The sequence below is a fragment of the Athene cunicularia genome (genome assembly GCF_003259725.1).
Source record: "Athene cunicularia isolate RWA chromosome 11 unlocalized genomic scaffold, athCun1 chr11_part1, whole genome shotgun sequence".
Lineage (NCBI taxonomy): Eukaryota > Metazoa > Chordata > Aves > Strigiformes > Strigidae > Athene > Athene cunicularia.
The window spans coordinates 2,547,204-2,572,492 of NW_020799113.1; the positions used below are offsets into that span (position 1 = coordinate 2,547,204).

The 25,289-nt window shown below is 40.5% G+C and overlaps 1 protein-coding gene across 1 annotated transcript in view; it reads right to left on the reverse strand.

Moving 5' to 3' along the window:
* Nucleotides 1–21,116, reverse strand: part of CMIP (c-Maf inducing protein) — a 63,259-nt gene extending 42,143 nt beyond the window's left edge. Inside the window, exons 1-2 of the mRNA XM_026856854.1 lie at nt 20,991–21,116; nt 10,766–10,816 (exon numbers count right to left, since the gene is read on the reverse strand). Coding sequence (XP_026712655.1) covers nt 10,766–10,816; nt 20,991–21,104 — 165 coding nt within the window. The 5' untranslated portion in view covers nt 21,105–21,116. The remainder of the gene's footprint in view (nt 1–10,765; nt 10,817–20,990) is intronic.
* Nucleotides 21,117–25,289: the final 4,173 nt, after the last annotated feature.

Below are 25,289 nucleotides of genomic sequence, written 5' to 3' on the forward strand. Positions count from 1 at the left end.
AGCTTTACACTTCAGGTTGGCAAAACATCAGCTTTCATCCTGCACACAGCAACTGCTGTTCCGTATTTTTCATATCGAAGCCAAGCTGGGGTTTGTTTTTAATGTTGCTTTGGCTATGCGGAATTTCACTATGACTGCAGATACGTTTCTAGCAGGAGCACAAGACACTCCCTACTTGCAAAAAGCGTTGGTAGAGACACAGCTGCAATCTTGGGTTGCAAATCCCATGTAACATCTCCCCAGAAGAAGAAATATTTTAAAATATGTTGCCCATGACTGTTTGGGTGTTTTGTTTTGTTTTATTTAAAGCAAAAGTCACATAACACCTTTCACTCCTGATGTTAGGCAGAAGGAAAAACTTCAACAACTTCAATACAGTTGAACAACACAGTTGTCCCACATGTACAGGAAAGATCTGCCCTAACTGCAGGCAGGGGGGGGTGTTACAAAGCCTCCTGAGTTGCTTTAAACTCATGCAGAATGAGTGAGAAAAACCTTCACGTAGAGGTTGCTGGACTCACACAATTAGGGCAGGAGCCAAACACCCTGCTTGATCTACAGCACCGTAACAGCCTCTGACTCATCCTCAGAGCGAAGGTTTCAAACATGTTTAGGCACAACTACCTCCTTTTCTTGCAGGACCTCACTGCTGCCTGCTGCAGCATTTCTAGCCCTTTTCTCTAGAACAGCAAATGCTCAACACGGACACTGTCTGGGTGTCGGGATCTCAGTGTTCTGGCACAACCCACAGTTTCCAGAGGGGTGCGAGTCTGACGTGCTCCAGTATTTGAGATTATGCAGTATGAGCTGGAGTCAGCAAAATCATGTTCCATTTTAAAAAAAAGAAAAAAAAAAAACAGACTTCTAGATGAAAAGCAGGAATATGTGTACCGTATACACTCCACACTTTGCAAAACCTTCAGAGGACTAACTGCATTGCAGTGCATGGGGGAAAAAATAGTATTAAATAAATAAACTATAGCAGGCACTGTAGGACTGGGGAGTTTAGCATGCATCACACAGAAAGCAGAAGACACACAGCACTGTGACATGAACCTAGGTGCAGTCCTTGCTGTGGGTTTCTCTGCGCAGAGACCTACCATTACTGACTGCACTACAGAATGCCTCTGACACCAAGCTGAACTGATCAAGGTTCCTAATCGCTTTACATTCCACACTTTATATTCCTCACATGATGGCTGTGTGTGTGGAGCCTAGTCCTGGACATCCACCAGCTCTCAGTGGTGGGAATTTATTCCTACCTGCGGTGGGAATAAATGACTTTGCCACTGCAGAGAAGAGATAGTGTGTAGGAAAAAAAGAACACGCACAATCTTATCGTCATTGCACTTTGACCAGGTCCGCCAAAGAAAAAGCTGTGCGCAAGGCCACTGTGGAGAATAGCCAGACAGCATACCTGCTGTGCAGAAACACCCCTAGCCTGACACTATACTCTTCAGATCCCATTCAGGCACGAGAGAGCTGGACATCACTGGGAAAACAGGACGCTGCCTCACCTGCAAGGCTGCAAAATATATGCCAGTAATTTCAGGCACGTAAGAACTCTGATCAGAAGAACTTGCCACCTGAGAAATCACCTCAAATTGGGATTAAGCAGCTACTAACACTACATATTGTAGGAACTGCTGACAAAAAATAAGATAATCCATCCCACTTCTATTTTCTGGGAAATGCCAGTTAGCTTAGGTAGCACCGAGTAGCACACAAAGCAATTATTTCTTCCCAGATATGCAAACAGGATTAAAAAGCCACGTCATCCCTTTTCCTTATTAGTCTCCACTGCTAGCAGTGGGCACCCTCAGCTTTTTCTGCCCTCCTCCCCTCTCACCAGTCAGCAAAACCTTCCAAATGGACATTTACCCACCTGTTTCACTTTTTCCTCCTTGGCAAATGTATTATTGTGCTGAGTTTCTAGCACTTCAACACCATAAATGGCTTTGAAATTGGCTTCTCTCTCTTGTGCACCTGCATCATCAATGTCGTCAGCAAGAGAGATGTGCACGGCTCGAGGAACATGTTTGTGTCAGAAAGCTGCTGCAGAGCCTTAGGGAGAGCACAGATACTGGATGCTGATGTGATGCTTGCAAGCATCTTAAAAGGGACCTCAGAAAAGCAGGGTATTTCTGTCTTCAGATCACTGGGCTTTGGAGATTTGAATTTTCCAGTTTCTCACAGGGAGATACCACATTTCAGAGCCGCATTTGTATCTGAAACAACCCCATCACCTTGTTCCATGTTTTTATATCACATCTTATTGCACCACATCAGTACAAAACCCCAAACCTCTTGCAACTCTTTAGCCTACCAAAATGCCACTGAATAGCTGCAATTTGTTTTCTGCCTTTCTCCTTTGTACAAATGCTGCGTGACGTGCAAGACTGAATCGTCTCGCAGCGTTCAGTTTTCTGATCCCAAGGCTAGTCTCCTTACAGAAGGTCAGGGATCACTGGGGTGCTACCAAAACCGCTGCCTTCACGTTCAGAGATGGGCCGATGCATCTAAGTCACTCACAACAACCCCGTTGTGCTTGATGGATTTTGCCTCTAGTCACACAGCCTAATCTAGTATTCCCATCTTAAATACTACAAGTAAAGAGCCCCAGAAACCAGGCTATGGTAAATAGTTGTGATGCAATGGCTTCTGAATGAACACAGAAGAATGCAGGGCATACATACTTTTACTAGCACTGTTTTCTGATATTTTTTTTCCTAATATTGAAACAATCACTATGCTGGGAAAAAAAGACACCCGGGTGTGACAGACAAGATGAACATGTGACTTATAGCAAGAGCTAGGGCAGATGACACAGACTGTGACACTTGCCACATACTGTTTTGGGGTTTTCTGTGGATATTATTAGCAGTTTTACAATCCTCTAATACATTATGCATACTATGATGCACTCACACTAATTATATTGGAAGAAATAAATATGAGGACAAAACTGTGCAAAGAAAGGAGAAACTTAAAACAACATCTAGATCCCCTTTGCTTCTTCAGGCTCAGCTCTTCTAACACCAAGAGTCCTGTAACATCCATAATGCAGAACTGGGCCCCATGACAGCAGCTTAACAAGGCACTTAGCATGTGTCAACTCCCAGAGCTAGGTTTTCACACCCAATGCATCATGCAAGGAGGATAATTACACTCCTGGGAAAGACTACTAGTCTTGTCCTGTCTTCATAAGAGATCTCCTAAAACCAGATTTTTTCTGCAGCTAGAAACTTGAACGAAAGACTAATTTGGTGCAGCTGTATATTATGACAGTTACAGATAAGAAGTTGTAATTTGGTGCAACAATGATCACCATGACCTGGAAGTCCTGAATTGCAAAGAATTAGTCATAAGGTCAGCCCTGGAATAATGTAGAGAAGCAATTCACCAGAACAAAAACCGAGGATCCCTCCTGGCCAGCAGCTCAGCATTCCTGAGAAGCAACATACTCCAGCAATTGTATTTACTCCTCTTCAGAGCCAAGACCTAAGTACACAATAACAAGCTGACCTGTTTATTCAGCTGGTTTTGACACCCCTCTATCTTCAGACCTAATATTAGTTTGAATAGGGTAGCATACAAGTCTAGAGGGGAACATTTAGAGCTGGTCCTGACTAGGCTAAAGCAAACCGGAAAATAACTATCTAGTTTCTACTCAAATTTCACCACTATGCCATTAATTGTCTTGAGGTCTGTCTCCTTAGAAAAGCCTGTTTGGGCAATGCAGCGGGCATCTATGGGTATACAAACCATGTGTGCATATGGCTGGGTGAGGGCAGAGCAGCTCGGAGCAGCAGCTCAGATCCTGGCTGGCATCTCAGCATGTTGTCGAGAGCCTCTTTCGGTTGGACAAAGTGCTGTGCTGACACGGATATGCAGCTCCCAGATTTAAAGTGATTCATGTTAAGCCAATGCAGAGTACAGGCGGTGATCAGCTACCCCTGCTGTAGATGTACCTTATGGGAGGAACATGCTGCAGTGTCCCCCAGAAACAGTGATCCTAATGCAAAGGCAAAGGCCGTGAATGCTTCAAAAAAACACCTAACCACTCCACCTGTTCCAGTTCTTAAAACACCACCAGTGTTTCATAAAAAAATAAAAAACTTTCTGTCAACATCTTGTCTGCTTTTCATCTATTCATTTCCATGTCCCAAAGTGAGATCAATGCCTTTCTGCTGTGACAGCACAGTTACCTCTAGCAAACTGAGATCTCAGAAACAGAAAACAAGGCCAACATTTTTCAAGTGACTTCTGATAACAGATGGCCTAAGACTGTCAAACTTGCGTGGAAAAATGAGGGAGCCAACAGACTTCATGTGCTCCTGAAGATGTCTTAAGCCCCCCCACCCAAAAAACCCCCAAACACCCCCCTCCAAAAAAAATCAGTAGGGGTGAATATTTAACTATAAAAAATTAACATTATGAAAATAAAAGGCTGTAAGTATGACAAGATTTCTATGATGTTGCTCCTGAATTTCCAGGGAGGTTGTTCAGACAATAGACCAGGTGGTATTAGCAATCACTGCATGAAGAGCAATGGGATGCCACTGGAGAGCCCCATGCTGGCAGAAACAGCTGCATTTCATGCTACCTTTCAAACACAAAAAAAGATTAAACCTTATCAGTAAACATCAACCTAACATTGGGGGGGGGAGGGAGATCAGGAACTGAAAAATGCCACAGTATATTTTCAGTCCCACTATGTTCACCAGAAAGCTCCAACTGGCACCAGCTTCTCTTCTTGGCAACACAGGTCCATTAACACACCACTTGGACCCTGCATCTGTTCCTTATTGAGTATAAAGTCCAGTTTGAAACTCTATGAGGATGCTCAAACTCCTGCAGGGGAGAGGCTCTGGCCATCTTAAAACCCTGTTCATGGTCTCCCACAATTGGTACCCACACATTCCATGGGAAGAGTAAAACCACCAGCCAAAAACTCATGGGCTGCCTTTTGTCTATCAAAGAAAGAAACTTGCTCCTCCAAAACTCGTGTGTCATCAAAGCCCGCAATGCTTTCAGAGCCCTAAGGCTTTGAAAGGCAAAACTTAATTCCACATCTTAGATTCCCATCAATACATTATTGACTTGTATAGAGACATAAAAGGAAAAAGAAAAAATACAGAGGAAAAAAAAAAGACATCACTGGCCCAATTGTTTGATAATTATTTATTGTTTCACCTCAAAATAACAGAAGATGGGATCTTCTGTGTTCCTCAGGTTTTCAGCTAATGAAAACAAAGAAACAGCCAAGACAATTACAGTTGCATGTGCTGTGTAACCACCAAAGAGGGTCTGAAGTCCAGGAGCCACCACTCCAAAAAACCACTGAGCTCTTTGAGTAATATTTTCACTATGCAGTACAGCACAGGGCTACTGAATTGTCATAGGGTATCAAAGCTTCCTCTCTCAGATCATAGATTAGGTTTTTAAATACAAATGACAGACACAGGCCTTTTTATTATAACCATAGCCAATACAATTTTATCCTGATCTCATATTTTTAAGGCACGATTTACCAAGATTTAAGGCTATAAATTAATGTCATCATCTAAATTCTATATAAACCTCACTCCTGTATCAGCACTATTTTTAATCATTACCATGGTGACAAAACCGTAAAGGTGTTCTACACAAGGAAGGCTTTACCACACTTTCAAGAACAGTTTCTCTCAACTTAATTTCTCGCAGTTTTAAAGCACAGAAAAATAACTACTTCTGAACTTTCACCGTTAGGTACAGAAACGGATACTCACCAACAGCTAGTGTATAAAAAATACTTGGTACTAACAGACAAGGAATTCATTAAGATGAACAGAGGAACAACCAGACAGCATACCGTCATTCAGGTCAAGTATGACTTTATATACAGTCAATCCCTTTGCAATTAATAGGGCTGCTTGTGCACAGAAGTATCTATTTCCTGAAGACACAGATACAGCAATCCCTATGAGAACCAGAGAAATATTAATCCAAAATTAAAGTTTTTGAATGAAAGCCAACGTTGCTTGTTTTAGCATTCAATGCAAAATATTTACAAATCCCAAATGACAGCATTGTTCCAGTTTTCCAATTCATGGGAATCAAAACATGGGAGTCCACGTAGAAAATTGATTTTAAAACAGAAGTAATGCAACTGTCAACTGCTGGGCTGCACAAGCATGAGCAGACAGCAGACGAGGGAGGCAACCGCTCCTCTCCAGTCCATGTGAGACCACACATGAATGCTGTGCCTGGTTTGGGGCTTCACAGCTTGGCCGTACAGGCTCTCAGCAACCTTGTACAACTTCAAAGTATACCCTGCACTGAGTGAGGAAAAGGGCAGCATAGGTGGGAAGAAGACCAGATGATGTTCAAAGGTCCCTTCTAACCTAAACAATTCTACAATTAACACAGTTGCACTGTCCATTTTAACAGGTGGGTAAAACCCCTAACCAAGCAGCACTACTCATGAGGGGACAGTTGAGGACTGGTTAAGAGCATCAATAGGAAAGGCAAGGTATAGGCAAGCTTCTCTAGAAGATCCAGGTCAGAGGCACACAAAAGCCCAGCTTGAGTCATGCTTTACTGCAGACTTAGGTTTGTTCTTTCTGTATTGTGTCAATTCAGGACATTCCCCCAAAGGCCATCAACTGACATGTTTCACTGCTGCACCGTTCAGCTAACTAAAAAACACAAGCAACCCACATCCCACAATGAGGGCGGTGTTCAAAGTTTACTGTTGAGCGTGCTAAAAAACGCAACATGCCCTGTGTAACCTTTAGGTGTACTTCCCCCCAACTAATGTGAATCTATACCTGTACTCCATATCACAAGAGAAGACCTAAAGACCCCAGAAGAAGACCTCACTTATGTCTTTTTTAATTCAAGTGCAACATGGTACTAAATTAGTCAAGCAGGTCTTTTAATGACTAATACTTTAAGCATGTGATGCAGTAGGGTTCAATGTTTCCTACAGAGGATAGTACCTCTACGTGCTAGGCACTATACAAATACACAGAAAGTCCTCAGCCCAAAGATGGCAAGATATAAACAAGTAAAGTAGATGGATACTGTCTGGGAAAATGCCAACAGTACATATTTGCTTATTTATTTGTGTGTGTTCCAAAATTACTAGTCACAAGCCAAGCTTAGCTGCATTCATCCCCTACAGAAGGGACTGGTTACCACTGTATCTAGCCTAGATCCAGAAAGGGCAACGAACTGCATGTGTTACTCTCTTTTGCATATTCACAGAAAGTGTTGTTATCTTTATTGATACACTGTTACGACTTATGAGCTTTCAAATACCAAAAATTACATATCATGGTTTCAGTTCAACCTCCCTGGTTGAAAGGAACATTTCTTACACAATGGATTCGTGATTTGTTTATGTTTGAGATTCTGGGCAGTTGTTAATATGTTCTGTTTATTCTCTGGACAAAGATAATTTGGCTTAGCTATAACCCAAAGGAAATTGGGATTTCTAAAAGTAGGTTGAGGTGGCCAATAATCCTTCAGGAGTTGTGATACACACTGATACCCAGATTAAGTGGAGTTATGAGTAACCTTTAGTGGGAGGGTTTGAAATGGAAAACCCAAAGAGAAAACGACTACGTAAGGAACAGTCTGTCTCTACATCCATGCCCTCTTCAATGAGCACATTATTTAAGGAGCAAGTCACATCTAAAAAGCTGTGTAAGCATCCTGACAGCTAGTTAGTTGGATGACACATAAAACCTCTTGGAGCTCGATCTAAAACATGGATAATTATGTGTTTGGTTTTCTTTTATTTCTGTTTATCTGTAGCATCTCTTTTATTATTCTCTGGGCTGCAGAAAGAAATTATTCTTAATTTTTATTTCCATGTTTGTCTCTAGAACAAAAATTATTTCCAGGGCACTGGCTAGCAAACTGAATTCCCACAGTGTGTTAATCCTTAAAACTGCACCACATAAAAGCTCTCTCACAGACCTCAGCACCTTCATACAAGACCAAAGGATAACCAGTATGGCTTGAACCTAAAGAGCTTCTCCAGACATTTAACAACACAGCTATTCACTGGACCCAGTCATTTTCCAGGTAGCTCAGACTACATGTAGCATCTGACTCCCAAAGCTTGAAGCACAGGAAAAAGCCAGGAGGACAGAACACAAATCTGCGCCCACAACTGTAATTTAAGTATTGCTGGCTTAAGATCACGGGGAACAGTCCCCAGTGCTGGAAACTCTCGGAATATCAGTTTGCCATCTGTAAAATGAGTTCCTCCAGCCTTGGGCAGGGCAGGGGAAGTGAAGGTCTTCTGCTCCACCTACATCTAGTGCCTGTACAGTGGGGCTCTGGGTTCAGCTGGACTCCGTAAATGCTTCCACCACTCCAGTACGAACAATAGCAAGCTCATCTCTGTTGAATGTTTTCCCCTGAATAACTGCTTCAGCTATCTGCACCAGTTTGCATCTGTGTTCTACATGCCCGCAGAAATGTTTTGACCTATTATTTGTAAGACCACTGGACAAATATATCATTCATCAGCACAACCACCCAATTATAATACAGCTGCAGCGATCTCTCTGCCAGCTGGTGCTTTGTGTAAACGACCCATTCCAGAAGAATAGGCTTCCTGTTTTTTTGTGGGTTCCCTCACTACCTGCTTAATCATCAAACCATACAAATTATGGAGTGAGATGAACCTTGGCACCTGGCTCTTAAAGTCACAGGCTGTGGTGCTAGCAAAGTGATAAACTTTACTAAGGTAGACCACATAGCTGCAACTCCTCCACTCTCCTAGATGCACTTGTCTTGCCTCTTAGTGCTGTTGTGGTTTCACTTAAACCTGCCAAATATCAACCAAAATAAAGAGCAGAATGTTACCAGGTGCTTTTCCTCTTAACTATTAAGCAACAAAACCTATCAAAACCATCTCCACTTTAGCAAAGAGGAATTTGTTAGTAAAGTACCTGGGCAGTGACTAAACCCTGTCACTATTCTTATGAGAAAATGCTACTTGCTATTCTTGGTAAAGGGAAGGTCTTTGAAATCAAGATAATGTTTCACTTGTTTTTCAGAAACTAACTTAATGGGGGTGGGGAGGGAAGCAAGGAAGCAAAAATAAATTCTACTTTGCAACAAGTTAAATTACTCAGACTTTCCCAAAATGAGAGGCTTGGTCAGAAGCATTGGAAAGTTTAAGAAATACTCCTTTAAAAACAACTCCCACAGAGCAAAGCTCCCTCTCCATGACCAAAAGGCATGTGAGCAAGCCAGGTCATTCTGTCTAGCTTTTTTTTTGTTATTTTAATTGATGGGGTGGTTGTTGGTGGGGCCAGGTTGCATCTTTACCACTTCTTACTTTTTCAGAGTTGCACCTCTGACCCCAATTTTCCCCTCACTGCAGAAGCGAAGTGGGCACGTGCCACCAGCACATCAGTATCACAGCCATCTTGGTTGGGGGTGAGGTAGAAAAATAAATTCCATCATCACTTCTGTCTGTGCTTTCTCTGATCATCCTTGCCTGCCAAAGCAGGAGAGAAAGTAACGGCCACATGGAGATAGTGTCTCTACATGCTTTAAGCTCTTTATTATCCTCAGGACTTGCAAAGAAAGCAAGGCTGGCTAGGCATTGTGTTAATGATACTGTCAAGAGGCCAAAATAAAGTGCCACACCACAGCCCAGCCTTCTGCTATCAGCACTACTGTCCCACGCTCATTTAGGCAGTCAGGGTGACAGGCTGGAGAATATGCCAGTGGTCTGGAAAAGGAGATCTCAACACTTGGCTCTTACTGATAAAAACCCGGATCCGCTCAGAATATGATTCTGCCAGATGCGGATGGCTGTAACAAAGCACACCAACACTGTAGTTTTGCTACACAACTATTTTGCAACTATCAAACACACCTACAACAAAACCAGTTGGGTGGGAGGGACTTCCTTATATTTTCACATGTGGTTGCTGTCAGCAGGCTGAAATCTTGATAAGCTATACAGCCAACCTGGCTGACTTCACTGAAACCCTGTTAAAGGCAAGTCCCGAGCTGAAAAGCTACTGTTTGTGTTTCCTACCACAAGACAAGAGAAGACAACCATATTCTTCATCTGGCCAAAACTTGTTTCCAGCAGCATCAAAGATCCACACAGATTCCATCCAAAGGTCAACAGCTACAGTTTTCAATGAGGAATGTGCTGCTTTTGAGAGACAATGTTGTCACTGTGATCCACTTCCCCTACTCAGGGCAATCAGTCCATTGTTCTCACTGAAAATGAGAAAGGGCTCGAGACCTCTGAAATGGAAACTGCCTTTAAATCCAAATCATCCTAAAGCATAAACACAGACTGATGCATCACAGATTGATGCTACTTAAAATAAGAAACTCTAAAAGACACCCTTTCTCCCTAGTTTCCCAGAAAAAAAAACCCAAAGAAAATAAGTATCCCAAGAGTCCAGAGCATATGATTAGGCTGTAGTCATTCTGTAACATATTACACTGCAGAGTACAAAACCAAACCCATCCAGTCTCTATAACATTTAAATGTGAATTTATTGGCTATCTACATTCTGAAGCCAATCACATGTTGATAAAAGCTGGGCTATATAACGTGTTAATTTGTCCACTTCATTCACAATATGAACAAGTTGAAATTGCATACATGTTCTGATTTAGGGCTTCTGTAAGAAAAATAATATGCATTCAGGGCTCTTACAATGAAGAAATAGAGAATGCTAAGAAGTATTCTCAGAGGCAGAAAAGGAAGACAGTGAAGTGCAGAACTTACCTTCCACTGCAAAGAATGGAACCACTGATCCCTCAGGTAACTGTTTGCAGCCTGCAATAAAAGTTACAAACAGAATCATTATTTTCTACCGGTGTTTCAGATCACCCAGCCAAAACTAAGCAAATCACCCATGTGTGCCCTAAAACCAGTAAGGCTGCACTCGGGGTATTCTTCTGAACTTTATTTATGACCCTGGCTAACTTCACCTCTAGCCTCATCGGAGTGAGGGAAACTCTTTGCTCAAACTACAACTTTACATTATAACCAGTTTATCTTCACAGAAAGCAGTAACAGGAAGGCCTTGCTGTGAATATAAAATACTGAACCAAAACTTTACAAAACATTAATCTCCTATGAAATGGTGTCCAACCCCAAGACTGTGAAAAATCTTTCCTGATTTCAATCAGGTTTTGGTCTTTAAAGTCGGTGGAACATTTGCCTTTCCTATTAATCATCGGGAGCAGAGTAAGAAGATGGGTTGACATTTAACTAGGAGGGGTGGGGTTTTTTCCATACTCTATAGTTTCCCTTCTTGTCCTGTTCCTCAGCTGGCCCCAAAGCCATTCAAATAACATTTTAGCTCTTTCAGAGATATTAAAACAGAGTGAAAAGCATAGCACACACAGACGTGCAGATACATGCACAGACTGTGCAGCAATGGCATAAATGTTGCAATAATCACTCCCAGCAATCACCCGTTTTTGTCTGTATTCAGCACAGCTGCCAGAAATTCTCAGTGTGAAGCCAGGTCCATAGCCAATGAAGGAATAGTTCAGCACTCCCAAAGGTCAAAAGGCTCGGTATCAAAAAATATAAAAGCATCTCCAGTGACGTAAATATGAATGCCTTAACAAGGTGACATAAGTTTGAAATATTTGAGTGGGTAGAGATGCCCTTTGGTTTTTCCAATTCTATCTCATCGCTGCTAATGGGCAATTTTTACTTACAATTCAAATGCTTTACACTATCAGTGAAAATTACAGGATAGCCTATAAATCTATAGTTTTTATTTATTTAAATAAATAAATAAATAGGTCATGTTCTTCATCAGCTAAAAACCACATACTATTTTCAAATTAAATCACCAATCAAGAAATTTCACTCCCCAACACCTTTTCAGGTAAGTATTCAAAATCCACACCACAGAATGAATTTCATTTCCTGACACTGGTTCAGTTCACTTATAATGGCAACAATACTAAAAGTAAATACATCGTATAGTTACCAAAATCGTGTTTAATCTCAAGGTCAGATACAAATGTCTTGCTGGCATAAATTTGGACTGACTTCTCTGAATTAAATGGAGTAATGCTCTTTTATATATGCATTACTTATTATTTATTTATATATTGATGAGAATCAGTTGCTTGCCCAGTAGTACTATCTCTAGGCAATAAAGCAGAATAAATCTATCATAATCTTGGCTGAATAGAGTTTATCAAAACAAACTTTCCATTTCACGAAGAATGCTGACATATCAGAATATGAATTCACTACAACTGGAAATAAAAAGCATAACTTCCTTTTCTTTTTTCTTCGCATGTAATGAAAAACTGTAAAAACATTTAAGAGTGAAGATCTTCAGGATATTTGGTTTGCCACTATTTAACAATTTTCTGTTATTTACACAGTACTTTATATATGTGCCTTACAACATGTGATAAGATAGACCATTTACCTATATATGTTACACAATTGAATTTCAATATACTTTTATATTTTAATATAATAAAAAGGTCAAAAATAATTTGCCATAAAAAGCCTGAAGCACATTTTTAACATATATTTCTTATTTTTGTCCAGACAAAATGCTTTGAAAACCCACTAGATTTCTTTGAAAGATTCCATTTCAAATTGAACCTTTTTTCTTTTTAAAGGAGAAAACTGTTTCATGGAGGGGAAGAAACCCCTTCATTTCAAATGCTAGCATCAAAGCCCTTTAAAGAATAAGTAAAACTGAAAGTTTTTATAGACTTGAGCATGTATACTAAGCAATAGCACCAATAATTTTGCAAGTTACACATCCATTACTTCCTTTAAAAACATATATGCAGACTGAGTACATAGCAGCTATGCAAACTAAAGTACTGTTATTAAAATTGATAAAATCCAAAATATTCTAGGGAGATGTAGTACTTCTCTCAGGCAAATGTCAACCCGATTTAGTCCCTGGTCTGACCATTACATGACTTGAACCAAAAATGCACTGAAGTCTAAAGTAAGAACAAATGCTAAAGCCCTAAGTGGGAACTGTTGAGAACTGTTAATTATTCTCCTACTTTGGGGATGTCAGTAGCTACAGATATTAAGAACACAACAAATTATTAGAAATACTATGTGTAGATAGACTGTGCAATTGACTGGAGTCTTACATAAACTGGATGACAGAAACCATTAATGAGGACAAGAGCATCAGGCAGAGGTAGAGACACAAGTGGACTGCAAATACTGGAACAGAAAATAAAGAATGCTATAAAAGGCAAAACCGGCAAAGGAAAGACTTATTGACACCAGCAATACACAAAAAAAAACCATTTAAAAAGTAAAAATAGCAAAGTGATCAGGTTCCAAGTGTGAAACCAACCACTGTCTACACATAGTGTTGCCTGTTGTAGAGAAGTGTTCAAGAAAACTTGCATCTAAATCTAGGTTAGGAGTCTTAACCACTCTAAAAGTAGAAACCCTTAGAGCTCAGGCTGTCATTCAAGACCACTTCGAAGGAAAACGAAGACAAAGAAGACAAAGTGAACACAAAAGTGGAAAAACAAACCTTTAGGGAATCCTCAAGCTTCTATTAATGATCAGAACTCAACGGTAAGAGGAACTTGGAAAGTCAACGGTCATTTCACCAGCGCTCTTTCCACGGTGTTCAACACAGATAGACTGAATGCATTTAACCCAACCACCATTATTATCTGGATGGAGCTGTCTGGCAGCAGCATTTCCCACTTCTCTCAGGCAGCAGAGACTAATCCTTCCAGTGCACCCTTCCGTCTGCCTGACCCCAGCAAGCTGCAAAACCACAGCGATGCGCAGGAAACACTGGACCTTTTGCAGAGGACAATGAAGAGCTCATTCCTGCACAGAATCCCTTGTTCCTCCCTCCTCTTTTTTCAGGCTTACAGTGAGAAAGGGACTACAGGAATATTTCTTTCTTACCAAAAGAACTGGGAGCTTCACAGCATGCCAGGATGACAGAAGAGCCACCAGGCTCTCGTCAGCCCTCATCCGGACAGCTGTCCAGCCCATGGCCACCTCCGCACACACTGACTTACTGTGCATAAAATTTCTGAAGTTTGGAGCAATAAGTGCGAAAGAGTAAAGTAGGGAACTACAATTCATTTATAGGGGCTGTACACACATATTTACAGCTTTAACTGATGTGCATTCCTGGAGCCCAGCACTTCTGCACTGAAGTCATCACTTCCCAGGAACTGACACCTACATTTTTTCACTCCAGCTAAGGGCATAACCTACTATATTTATTCAGCTCTAGGGTACAATAAAAAGAAGAAAATGAGACACAGAAGACTTTAAAACAGGCTTTCCTTGGGCATTCTGACCACATGGGGCAAGTTTTTCTTACTCTCAGCCTTGCCCACACAGTAGGTCTGGTTCTACACCACTAATTTTACAGCTACCTTTCCAACTTAAAAAAGAGATTCAACCTGGAAACGTTTTGACTGCTGTTGTTACAGAGTCAATAAGACAGGAATGATGCACAATGGAGATTTTATAACCTAATCTATGTAAAGTTTGGGCCCCCTGTGTGTTTGGTATGTTTAGGCCCCAATTCTGCTATGACTTTTGTTCTCAAATGCAATGGCTTTAGCAGGGTGTGGGTGGCACACGGTCCAACTGATTGGAGCTTCTTGCACAATCCAGGCCTCCCATTGTTTTTGCACAACCTCAACATAGTAGAAAACAGGAAAATGTGACAGTAAAACTCTGAGAAGGTGCAAGAAGATTCAAACTACTTATAGCTTGTTTATTATTATTCCAATTAGGATGATGAGTATCTATTTTAAGTGTGCCTACTGTAGGTAATACCCTTTTTTAAGATGAGTTGATCCTGAAACTGTGTTCTGAAGGATTTTATATTCTAATTTTTGGGGTGTAAATGTTCAGTCAGGGAGTAAAGGCCACCTGGGATCAGCTGCAGTACCAACTTTACTCACAGGATTAATTTCATCAGCCTCAAAAAGACACTCACTGGAGGAAAATTGTGCAAGAGATTAAATGCCTACATATACAGAGCTTTGGCCAACATGAGTAAATTTACATCTCTGCTCAAAAAGAGAAGTATTTTTTTCTGCACCCAAACTGCTTCATTTCTTAGACAACCGGTAGGAATACACTTTTTCATTAAAAAGCAGCAGACTTTCTTTTTGCTCACAAAAATAGGAAACTGAACACTTGTTTCACATGCCAGTATTACATCCCCTGCAGTAATTTCCACCCAGATGAGGAGGAGACAAAATAGGAAACTGCGTGCTGCTGCGAAACAGAACACCTGAAACTCTGCAAGAAATGAACTACTCCAGAAATGATGGTGAAAACCTTTAGCTAATATAAATACAGCTCCACTGATACCAATATGTCTACAGCAACAAGCATCAGCAGAAAATTTGTCATTTCCACCACACCACACATGTCATCCTACCAAGTTCCTTTAACAGTAAGTTAGCACTATGGCATCCCTTTTTACTGGCATGTGCATTACTCAGAAGAATACAAGAACAGACTTGCCCACGTAGCAAGAAGTTCCCAGATTTTTTCCTTACAACAGCGTTCTTCACACATACCTTCCTAAGGGGTTTTGCCATCTGAAAAGATGTGGCAATGTGGGATTTGACAATCCAGATTCTGTTTTTAACTCTTCCTGGTTTTATTCTGTATTTCTCTTTCTCTCCCCTGTTTGCTCTCTGGTCAGCAGGATGGGGTTTTGTTATGCTTTCCTCCAGCTGATACTCATTACTGGGACTCATAAAATACTGTAGGTTTCTCTGCACCAATTTATTATCAGCCACAGGAAGAGCAGAGCAGAGCGGCTCAGGGCTGCAGGAAGTCAAACCCCCCCGGCACACACACTGCTGCCTCATGTAGACTGTACAAAACCTTTACACTGGTGATGCAAATCCCAGCATTGCACCTCCACAGCATGGGCAGGCCTGCAAGTGAAATCTGCCACTCTTCTGGCTTAACTTGAGGCACAGAGTTGCCAGTAATTGCTAGAAATGCTGTTTTCCTCCTGAAAATATTCCCTGTCTCTGCCGGATTCCGGTCCTTGCATGACCTCTCCACACCAGCAACATCAGCTGGACTCACACTTAAAACAAAAGCCAGGTTCTCTGAGGAGACCAAAATAAAACGTTACCAAAAATCCAGTGGAAACATTTACTGTGGGGACTCCCTGGCAAAAACAGCATGCTCAAGCACCAAGCTGAACGTGTGACTGTTGTGCTTGGTCAAGGCTTCCTGTTCTGTTTGTTTTTCCTTCTGACTACACTTAATTGCCAAGAAATTAATAAAACAACACTAGCAAGGTGGAAGTGGCACCTTTAAGGCATTTAGGACCCATCTGAAAGAAAGGACACCACAGAAAAGCAGGCACTACTGTCATGACTGAAATAACAAAGCCTTTTTCCTGGGGCTCTTCCTACATTTAGTGTTAAGCAGCTTGTGAAATTATACTCTAAGTTTTTTTTTCAGTCTCTTTCAAAAGGTCATTCCAGTTATTTCACTATCAATAGCAGCATCCTCTTCATAATCATCCACACAATACCATAATCGCACATTGTGCTTTACAAATGAAAAGCAGAAGAGCAGAAGTTTAGCCCAGCTGAAGGAGGCCCAGCTATTACTGATACTAAAGAGCTCACACTTCTTCAAAGGCTAAATTTAGCTTCTATTTCCTGGCCTAAAGAGCGTGTGGCTTAAGAGCCAGCTTCAGCAACACCTCCTTTCACACCTGCTATCCCAATTGTAGGAAAGAAAAAAAAAAAAAATCTGTGAGAGTTGATTCCTGCTCCTCAGAAGGACCAGGGACCACATAATTTGGCCAGAGGAAAGAAAACACAAGCCCCCGAAAACTGACATTCCCCCCATAAGGGATGATGAGAATCCCCAGACACTGGACAGTGAAGCACTCCTGTGCTCAGACAGTTGTGCTTATACAACAAACACTGAGTGGGAAGCACATGCACGAAGACGACTTTTCAATATGATCCCAACCCAGATTAAGCTGTTTGCTGCCTGAGAACCAAATCATCCTCTGAAACCCAGGTAGACACATCCTGTTACAGTGATCCAATTTCCTAAGAGGAGCTGCATCACCTCCGGCGTTGCTTGTCAGATCTTCACGTGTTAAAATAGGTTGGGATGGGTCAGTATTGCTATGGGAGGACATCAGGATGATGTAAGGAAAGGTAATGGCACTCTTCCTTCTCTGACTCATTACTGTGCAGTAATAAGCCAGAAATAGACCTTGGTGACAGCAGACAGGGGGGATGAAAACTTGAACATGGACTCGGACTCTCTTGTGGCATCTGTCATATCTAACACAGACAAACACATGAAGGATGAACTGACACCACATGCTGACACCCTCCCGCAAGGACTGCTGGAAATTAGTTTCCATCTGAGAGAAATGCCCGTTGTCCAAAATTTGCTTCTGTTTCAAATCAGAAGCAGAAGTTGGAAATTTTAATTTTTCTGCAAAATGAAAAAAATCAGGAAAGTCTGTGATTCAGCACTACTAAAAATGCTTCAATAGTACCCTATAGTATTAAAGAATCTACAATACAGCATGTGCAAAAAACATGTATCAAAATATAAAATTAAAATTACTCAGAAACGTGAAATAAATCAGCGGTGGGGATCAAAACAGTTCATTTAAACATTTTGTGTATGTATAAACCTCATGTAGATCAAGTCTGGAAAAAAAAAAAAAAAAACAACAAACACAAACAACCAAATTTCACCAAAAGTGTACTTCAGAAGAAACAGTACTGGGAACATGTTTTGGACTAGCTTGACTTGTTCCACTATCATACACTTCCTGATACTGGAGTTGGACATTACAGCAGAGAATGCTCAGACTAGCAGGGCAGAGTGATTTTATAGAAGATCGCAAATCCAATAATTTCCCATAAACGTTTTGAAGTGTCTCGGAAAGCTGGAAATAACTGAAGTATGCAAGGGCTAATTTCTCAGTATTGCTGTTTCCCAGCACCTCAGTGAACATGTTTTGGATACTTAAGACTCTTTGTCATATACTAGACAGTTTCTGCTGAACTCTGCTACTTGGCAAGTCCAGTTTTTGCATCTCAATTTCTTAAGTAGACTAAACGTAACTTTTAGTACTGTTTGGGATTTGTGAATACACATTACAACTGTATAAGGGAAATCTATTTTTATACTCCCTCCAATCTGACCACAGTTGATGAATCAAGACACTACTGAGGACCAAGTCATACTAAAAACATTTTTAAGTTTGTATTTTCAATTATGTTGAAATTCCCATAGTTATAATGTAATCTGATCCAGTCTGCTCAGCCAGGCAGCAATAAACTTAACAGAAGCCCAGCTCACTCAATTTTTTTTTATCAGTTCTTATGAGGTTACATAGAGACACAAATCTTTTCGAAGAAAATACCAAAAGATCCATCCTTAAATGTTACTTTCTCACAAATGTAATTATTTATGTGTTTGGTTTGTTGGGGTTTTATTTTAAAGAAACAAATGGCAAGCTGCTCCAGATTGAAGTCTGCATGCCCTAACAATTTCCTTTAAACTCAACAGGGTACTGTGGGTTCAAACTTTATCTTGTTTCCTATTAAGCAGGCCCATAAAGGCAACTACTGTAAATGATAGAATAATGACTTAGAAATTGAATTTGTAAAGGCAGATGTAACTATTCTCACTGTTGAAACAGATGAAAACATAAATGCTAGCACCACTAAGGAAATCTATGGAAAAAACAGAGTCAAAATTATCACCAAAAAAAAAAATAAAATCAAAATCATTCAACTTGACAAATTAGTTTCTTTCTAATTAATTCAATTAATGGATTAGGCAAGGAACATTTCATCAATAATGAGGACCCTAATCGAGGTGTTGGGAAACTACGGCTCGTCTTCCTGCCTTTCCCAATGACACCCACAGTAGAGGCTTTTCAAACCACAGAATCAGGACTCAGGTGGACTTGTAGCAGCCTGTCTGAAATTCAGACTCCCTACCCTCCCCAGTAATGCCCCAAATCAGTAAGTGATTTGAGGCACAGAAATCCGCTAGGCACCGAGCAGAGACATGTGCGTATGCTCTGTGTGCAATGGGACACATGCCTGTGCTTCAAGGACATGTGAAAAGACACACAAATGTCACCTATGCACCAGGAGAGTCCACAAAGTTAGATGTTCTCAGGTCATCCCAAACTTACTTAGCTGCACCATTTTCAGATTAAAATGGAGGAATGCCTGCAGCTCCCTTTCACAAGGCTTCAAAACCCCAGGATTATAGCACTGAAGAAAATGAATGGGAGCTCCAGAAACATACTACACAAAGGATGTGGCCATGAACATTTCCATGCACACCTCTAACCATTTCAGAACGAAAGTGTATTCACTATGTTGAAAACCATCAAAACCTCATGATATTTTTATGACACTCCAAAACTATCCCAAACTCCCAAGCACAGGAACCACGTGAAGGGCTGAAGTTAAGTACTGTGTTCTCTGGGCTGCTGGTAAACAGCTATCCATATGGACAGACCATTAAGCCTGTCTGAAATGAAGGCAAAGTAGAGCTGGACCTAGCTGGGCACAGTATTAGCATGACCTAGTGTTAATCATATTGGCTTCCCACCTCAGAGTCAACTTCGCTGTTCCACATCTCTACAGAAGTCTACAGTACAGAAAACATGGATCAGCTTGGCATCTAACCTTGGGTTACTGAATTATATATCACCTGGGTTATTTTTCTCATGACCTGCAGGTAGAGTCACTTCAGAAGAGCTTTAACTGAACCCTCCCTGGATACAGATGGTGTCACATACTTTGCAGCCCTACAGGGACTTCAGCAAACAATTCACCTCCAAGGAGTAATGAAATGCTGGACTGTGAACCATGGATCGGTGCAATGTGTACCATGATTTTCTCGGACAAATGATCCAGATCACAGTCATTAGTGTATCATTCAGTATGTTCCCATCTTTTTATCTATTGGACTACATTTTGTGCAAAAGTGGTACTGCTGAAGTGTGTGTGTACACACCCAAATACATAAGCTCTATTAGGATCATTCCTTTGAAGTTGCTCATATTTTTTCAAGAAAAAAATAGCCTTTTTCATTTTTCATGAGTTATCCACAGTTTAAACTGATATTTTCTTCACATTTTCTATAAAAATTGCTCACCCAGTCTGTTTACAGTCCTACCTGCACGAAATGCATATACACAATAGTCATGGCTGTACATTCAACTGAAAAAGGAAATTCCCAAAGGGTAACAGGTAACAAATTGTGTTTGAAATAACGTTGAGAACTGTGGTAAGAGTTAAGTTGCAGTAGATGAGGTCTTTTTAAGTTATGACTGTTCAAAGTTCTTTGAAGGTCAAGCAGCTGGGTCTTCAGTTGCTTTTCTTTTCCTACTCTAAAGCAGTTCCAAAGCTCAGTGCTGTGGAGTGCTTTTCTGTCACTAAAACTTGCAATGACCAAAAGAGTCTTACAAAACCTCACAGGTGGATGAAGAAATCTAGAAGAACTAGCATATGTAGATAAACATACAAATATACTGAAATCTTTCAGTGAAGATCAAATATCTTTTAAAAAAAGATACCTGTCAGTTCCAGTGCAAATTATGGGTTTCCTGTATGAATTAGAAGATGAAATTTTTTATTTCATGCAGGAATAGGGCTGTATGTTAAAAACCCCAATTGTTCCAGATCTGTATCAATTTGTCCTTTCCACAGAGCACTATTTTGATGCACAAAATCAGCAAGAAGATTTAATCACTGTGGCCCAAAATTTCCATTCTGACTGTCAAGCATCGTGAAGAGTTGCAGAGCTACCACCCTGAGCAAATTTTCTGGTGGTTAGATAATTCTACAGCACTGAGTTCTCTGTCTTTTCTGAGTCCATCTAATTAAGATTTCATGCATAGCAAGCAGAAGTTAAACAAGATTTATAGTAAGAGAGAAAGAAAATTGTACTTCTGTGTTTACTGTACCTGCAGTAAGACAGTACCCCCTGGGATTGTGAGCTGTAAACAGTACTTAGGGGCATTCTCCCAGGAGAGCAGTTGAACATCTTCAATAGCACTGTAGGAAATGGAGTTTTCCATGTACCCAGTTGGCTGCAAGAAAACAAAGGAGAGGGAAAAAAAAGTTTACTTAGTCATCCGAAGTTTCACAATTTCAAAGTTAAGAACAGCACTATCAAAATTGCTCATCTTGAAAATATCTGCAAAATATCTAATTGGAAAGCAAAATTTCCATACAGGCCAATCTACAGAGAGATCCAGCCAACCACCTTCACCCAACGAGTTCAAGCGTTAAGATCACTCACATAAAAACAAAACCAAGCCAGACCTAGGTGCCTGAAATGCACTATATTAAGGTAGTTTTAGTCCACTCATTCTATTTCTCCTCCCTGGCTGCAAGGCTGATCAAACACATCATCAAAACCTAGACTGCCACATTTGACAGTGGTTCTTGGGGCTCCAAAGAATCAGCCCTCAGCTTTTAGACTCAAGCAAAAGCAGAGCAACCAACCTACTCATCAGCGTATACATAAGTACTGGTGTCCTGCACATACTGCTGACTCCCAGTTTGAAGTAAAAGCCACAATTAAAACATAAATAATTAATTTGTGTTTGCAGTTACATGTACAACATAAATTGATTCCAGCAAGGAAACAAACTTAAACATGAAACTCCTAATTAGTAAATTCCTAATTCTTAGGCATCACAGAAGCACAACTATCTCTGAGATAGGCTGAAATATAAATGTATATATGCAAGCATACCTAAAATCATGTCCTAAACATACACAGAGATATAGCTGTGTGCATTATGTACAATACATTGTACTTTATGCCAGTCTTTTGTGTTCTTTAAGTAATTTAGAGGTGCTCAAAGATGTTATTTATTTCGCTTTGTTATACTGTAAGCAAACTGATCAGAATTGCTATGGCAGAGAAACCCTTTTTATACAGAAATTATTAATGCCACCACGTGGATAAACCCTTGGGTTGGCCATGTCTTGCAAGAGAACAGAGCTCATTATGTTTATGAATTATTTTCTCACTATTAATGGTTTACACAGAACTTAAACTTCTCAAACTTACTCCCACTGCGCCCAATACATAAGTTATTTTTAACTGACAGCCTTGAAATAAAGAAGGCAAGGGAGAAACCACATCCATTTCAGGGTCAAACAGGGCCAGCTCTTAAAATCACAACACAGGATTCCTGGGGGCGAGTGTGAAATAAGCAAATTTCATTTGGAACGTCTCTACTTCTAATTGGTACAACTTTCTTCCATAAGTTAAGTAGGTGGTGCATCTGGGAATCATACTTCGAAGTTATACACTTCATACATGTTCATAAGGCCTTGAACGTCATCTGCCAAAATGCACTGATGTCCCTGTCATCCACCTTTGCTGCTACAAAAAGCCAGTTGTCTTTTCAGCAAGAAAAACCCAGCCAGCCAGGGAACTGAACTTTAATATCTTTTTCAGTAAAGCTTGTTGCAGCAGCGTTCATTTTATACTAGCCCTTGCTGAAAACAATTTTTGCTGTCTCTTTAACGAAAACCTTGTTATGCAGGAAGTATGATAAAGTTCTGCTTATTCATTTACCCACAATATTGTTCTACACTAGTGACTGGAATCCCAGTGGCTTAACGCTGATACTGTACGTCACGCATTGCCTACCGGAGAGTAATTATCTCACAGGAAACCAAAGGCCCAAGATCCTTCGGTAATCAGCATTACAACATTCTGGGAAAAATATGAAAACAACCAGCATAAAATCTAGTATGCTCACGAGGCAAAGTTATCAAAAACACGGTCTGAAAGACTAGAGAAGGCAGAAACCCAGACCCAGCAGACACAAATATAAAATGAAATTAATCAAAGCAATTTAAATTTCTCTCTTAAGAAGGTGCTGACTGCCCTTAATACCCTCCATTAACTTCAAAGAGGATTTGAAGAATTCTCACAGAATCTGTTCCCAAGAGAAGCCTCTTCTGTACCTTAAATCATCCATTTAAACAGCAATAAAGACAGTTGATCCAGTTCAGTCACAGCTCTGTAGCCATACACAAGTGATTCCATCCCAGGCATAAACCTCTTCTCATAGGACAGTCCTTGGAGGAACACAGAGTTCTGCAGTTCACTAAGGATGGGAAGACTACCTAAACCATCACATGGAATTACACAGATGGTTAATGTCTCCAAATGAAAGCCATTGAGGTAGTTTATTTGGCACTCATATGATCCTACTTCCATACCTTCTATCCAGCCATACCACACACAAAGCTTTACTACAGTTGTTTGCTCTTGCTCTGAAAATGAATAGCCCAAATCTACTTTAATCCCTATGAGCAACATCATATGTATTGCTTCTGTTTTCATTAAAACCACCATGTTCTATCAAGTAAAATGTTTCCAGTTCTGGAAACAGCAGCTATAGGCAGCTTCACCTCTGTTTCACAATCGAAGAGCCTAAAACAAAGTAATTTATCACTGAGTAGAGCTCCTTGAAATTGTGCTTCTAGATGCTGACAAACACCAAAGACCACGCTCCCAAATCAGGGCTGTGCAGAAAAGTTCTGAAGCAGTGAAACAGAGCTGTCCTTGGCCCCGAGCCTTCCTGGGCCTCACAAGGCTCTGGTGATCCTCACAAAGAGACCACAGCACTAATGAGGTGAAGGTGAGCCCCCCACAAAGGCATCCCTTCCCTAATCCCTGCGCACACACAATGTGAGGACAGAGCAGTGTTCCCCGGTTGTGTTTTCTCAAGACCAAGCATAGTTCAGCTGTTTATCAGGAAATGGCCTGAGGTAAAACCACAGCCTGAGTCACTGGTTCCTCTTAAAACATAGGCTATTTTGACATTCAGGTATGCAAACGTCAATCACAGTGAATCATTGTGGTTGATAAATAAGCAGTGCAAGTGTTGCATGTTCTCATAGACCAGCTGGTCTTGCTTGCACACACCCCCAGGAAGCTGCATCCTCACCCCCAGGGTCGCTTCATGGGAAATACAAATTAGAACAACACACAAGACCAGAAATGTAGATTCAGAGATTTGAAAATACCTAAAATGACACAGATCCTCAGTGGGCCACCATGAAGCATCTGGCATCAGTACTAATCTTAAGCATCATTCCCACCTCCATCCACGCATTTTGCCTCTGCCTGTACAAATACTTGTCTGGTTGTGACATTGGGCAAATCAGGGAACCCATCCAGCTTTTGCCAGATTACTTTTTAGCTCTTTCGGCCTCATTTCTAATATGAAACAGAAACCAGTAAATTAACACAATTTGGGGGGCAGCATATCACGGGGAAGAGAGTGAGCAGTGAAGACCTGAATATTTCAGTCTAATTATTGGTATGAGATAGTCTAAAGCCATGGCATTTTTGAGCAGTAATAGATCAAGTTCAGTTGAAAATGCCTTTATTTGACAAAACAGTAATTGTTATTTTTACAGCTGTCACTTTTGAAAGAAGATTTATATTTCTTGGCAAAGTCTGAAATCTATCAAACGAAGCAAGATAATGCACTTTTCTCATCCACTCTACAAAATTAATCCTGACTTAGGAAACTTTGGCCAGAGAATCTACATATGTCAGCTTACAGATTTACAGTTACGGTTTTAACTTCTGTCTGTTTGCTGTTGAACATGTTCTGAAAAACTGTAAGAGACTCATAAATGAAAATTAAATTTATTACAACAAACAAAAACCCTAAGTCAAGGAAATATTTTTCTCTTCACTTTTGCCTTTAGCCTCCTAATGAAACATATTACTTCTCCACTGGGAAATCAGGTATGTTTTAACCTCAGTGAGAACTTTGTCTTTTTTCAGTTCCATAAAGATTTATTAATCATACCACTTTGAAACAACTTTGTACCAGAATAACCACACACCAAAACCTACTCTAAATCAAATCTATGGGGAATCCAGCACTCCCAAAACTGGAAGAACATGTAGGCTCACGCATAAGGCTAGTTTTCTCTTAGAGTTTCTGGGAAAAGTTGGCAGCAGCAGACTACTCAATAATGCAAAAATCTGCCCACTTGTTTCCATGGGAAATTCTAAAAGGGAAAGAATAAACATGACGTCCATTGTTAATATGAGGCTTGTATGCACTTACTCATATAATAATGTACTAAATTTTCAGCTGCATAAGCGTCTAGAAAAGATGAATTCTATAGATAGAGATGGTTATTTGTATTAAAACATATTTAGACTGACAACTCCCACCAACACAACAACAATGTAGAATGATTTTCCTAAG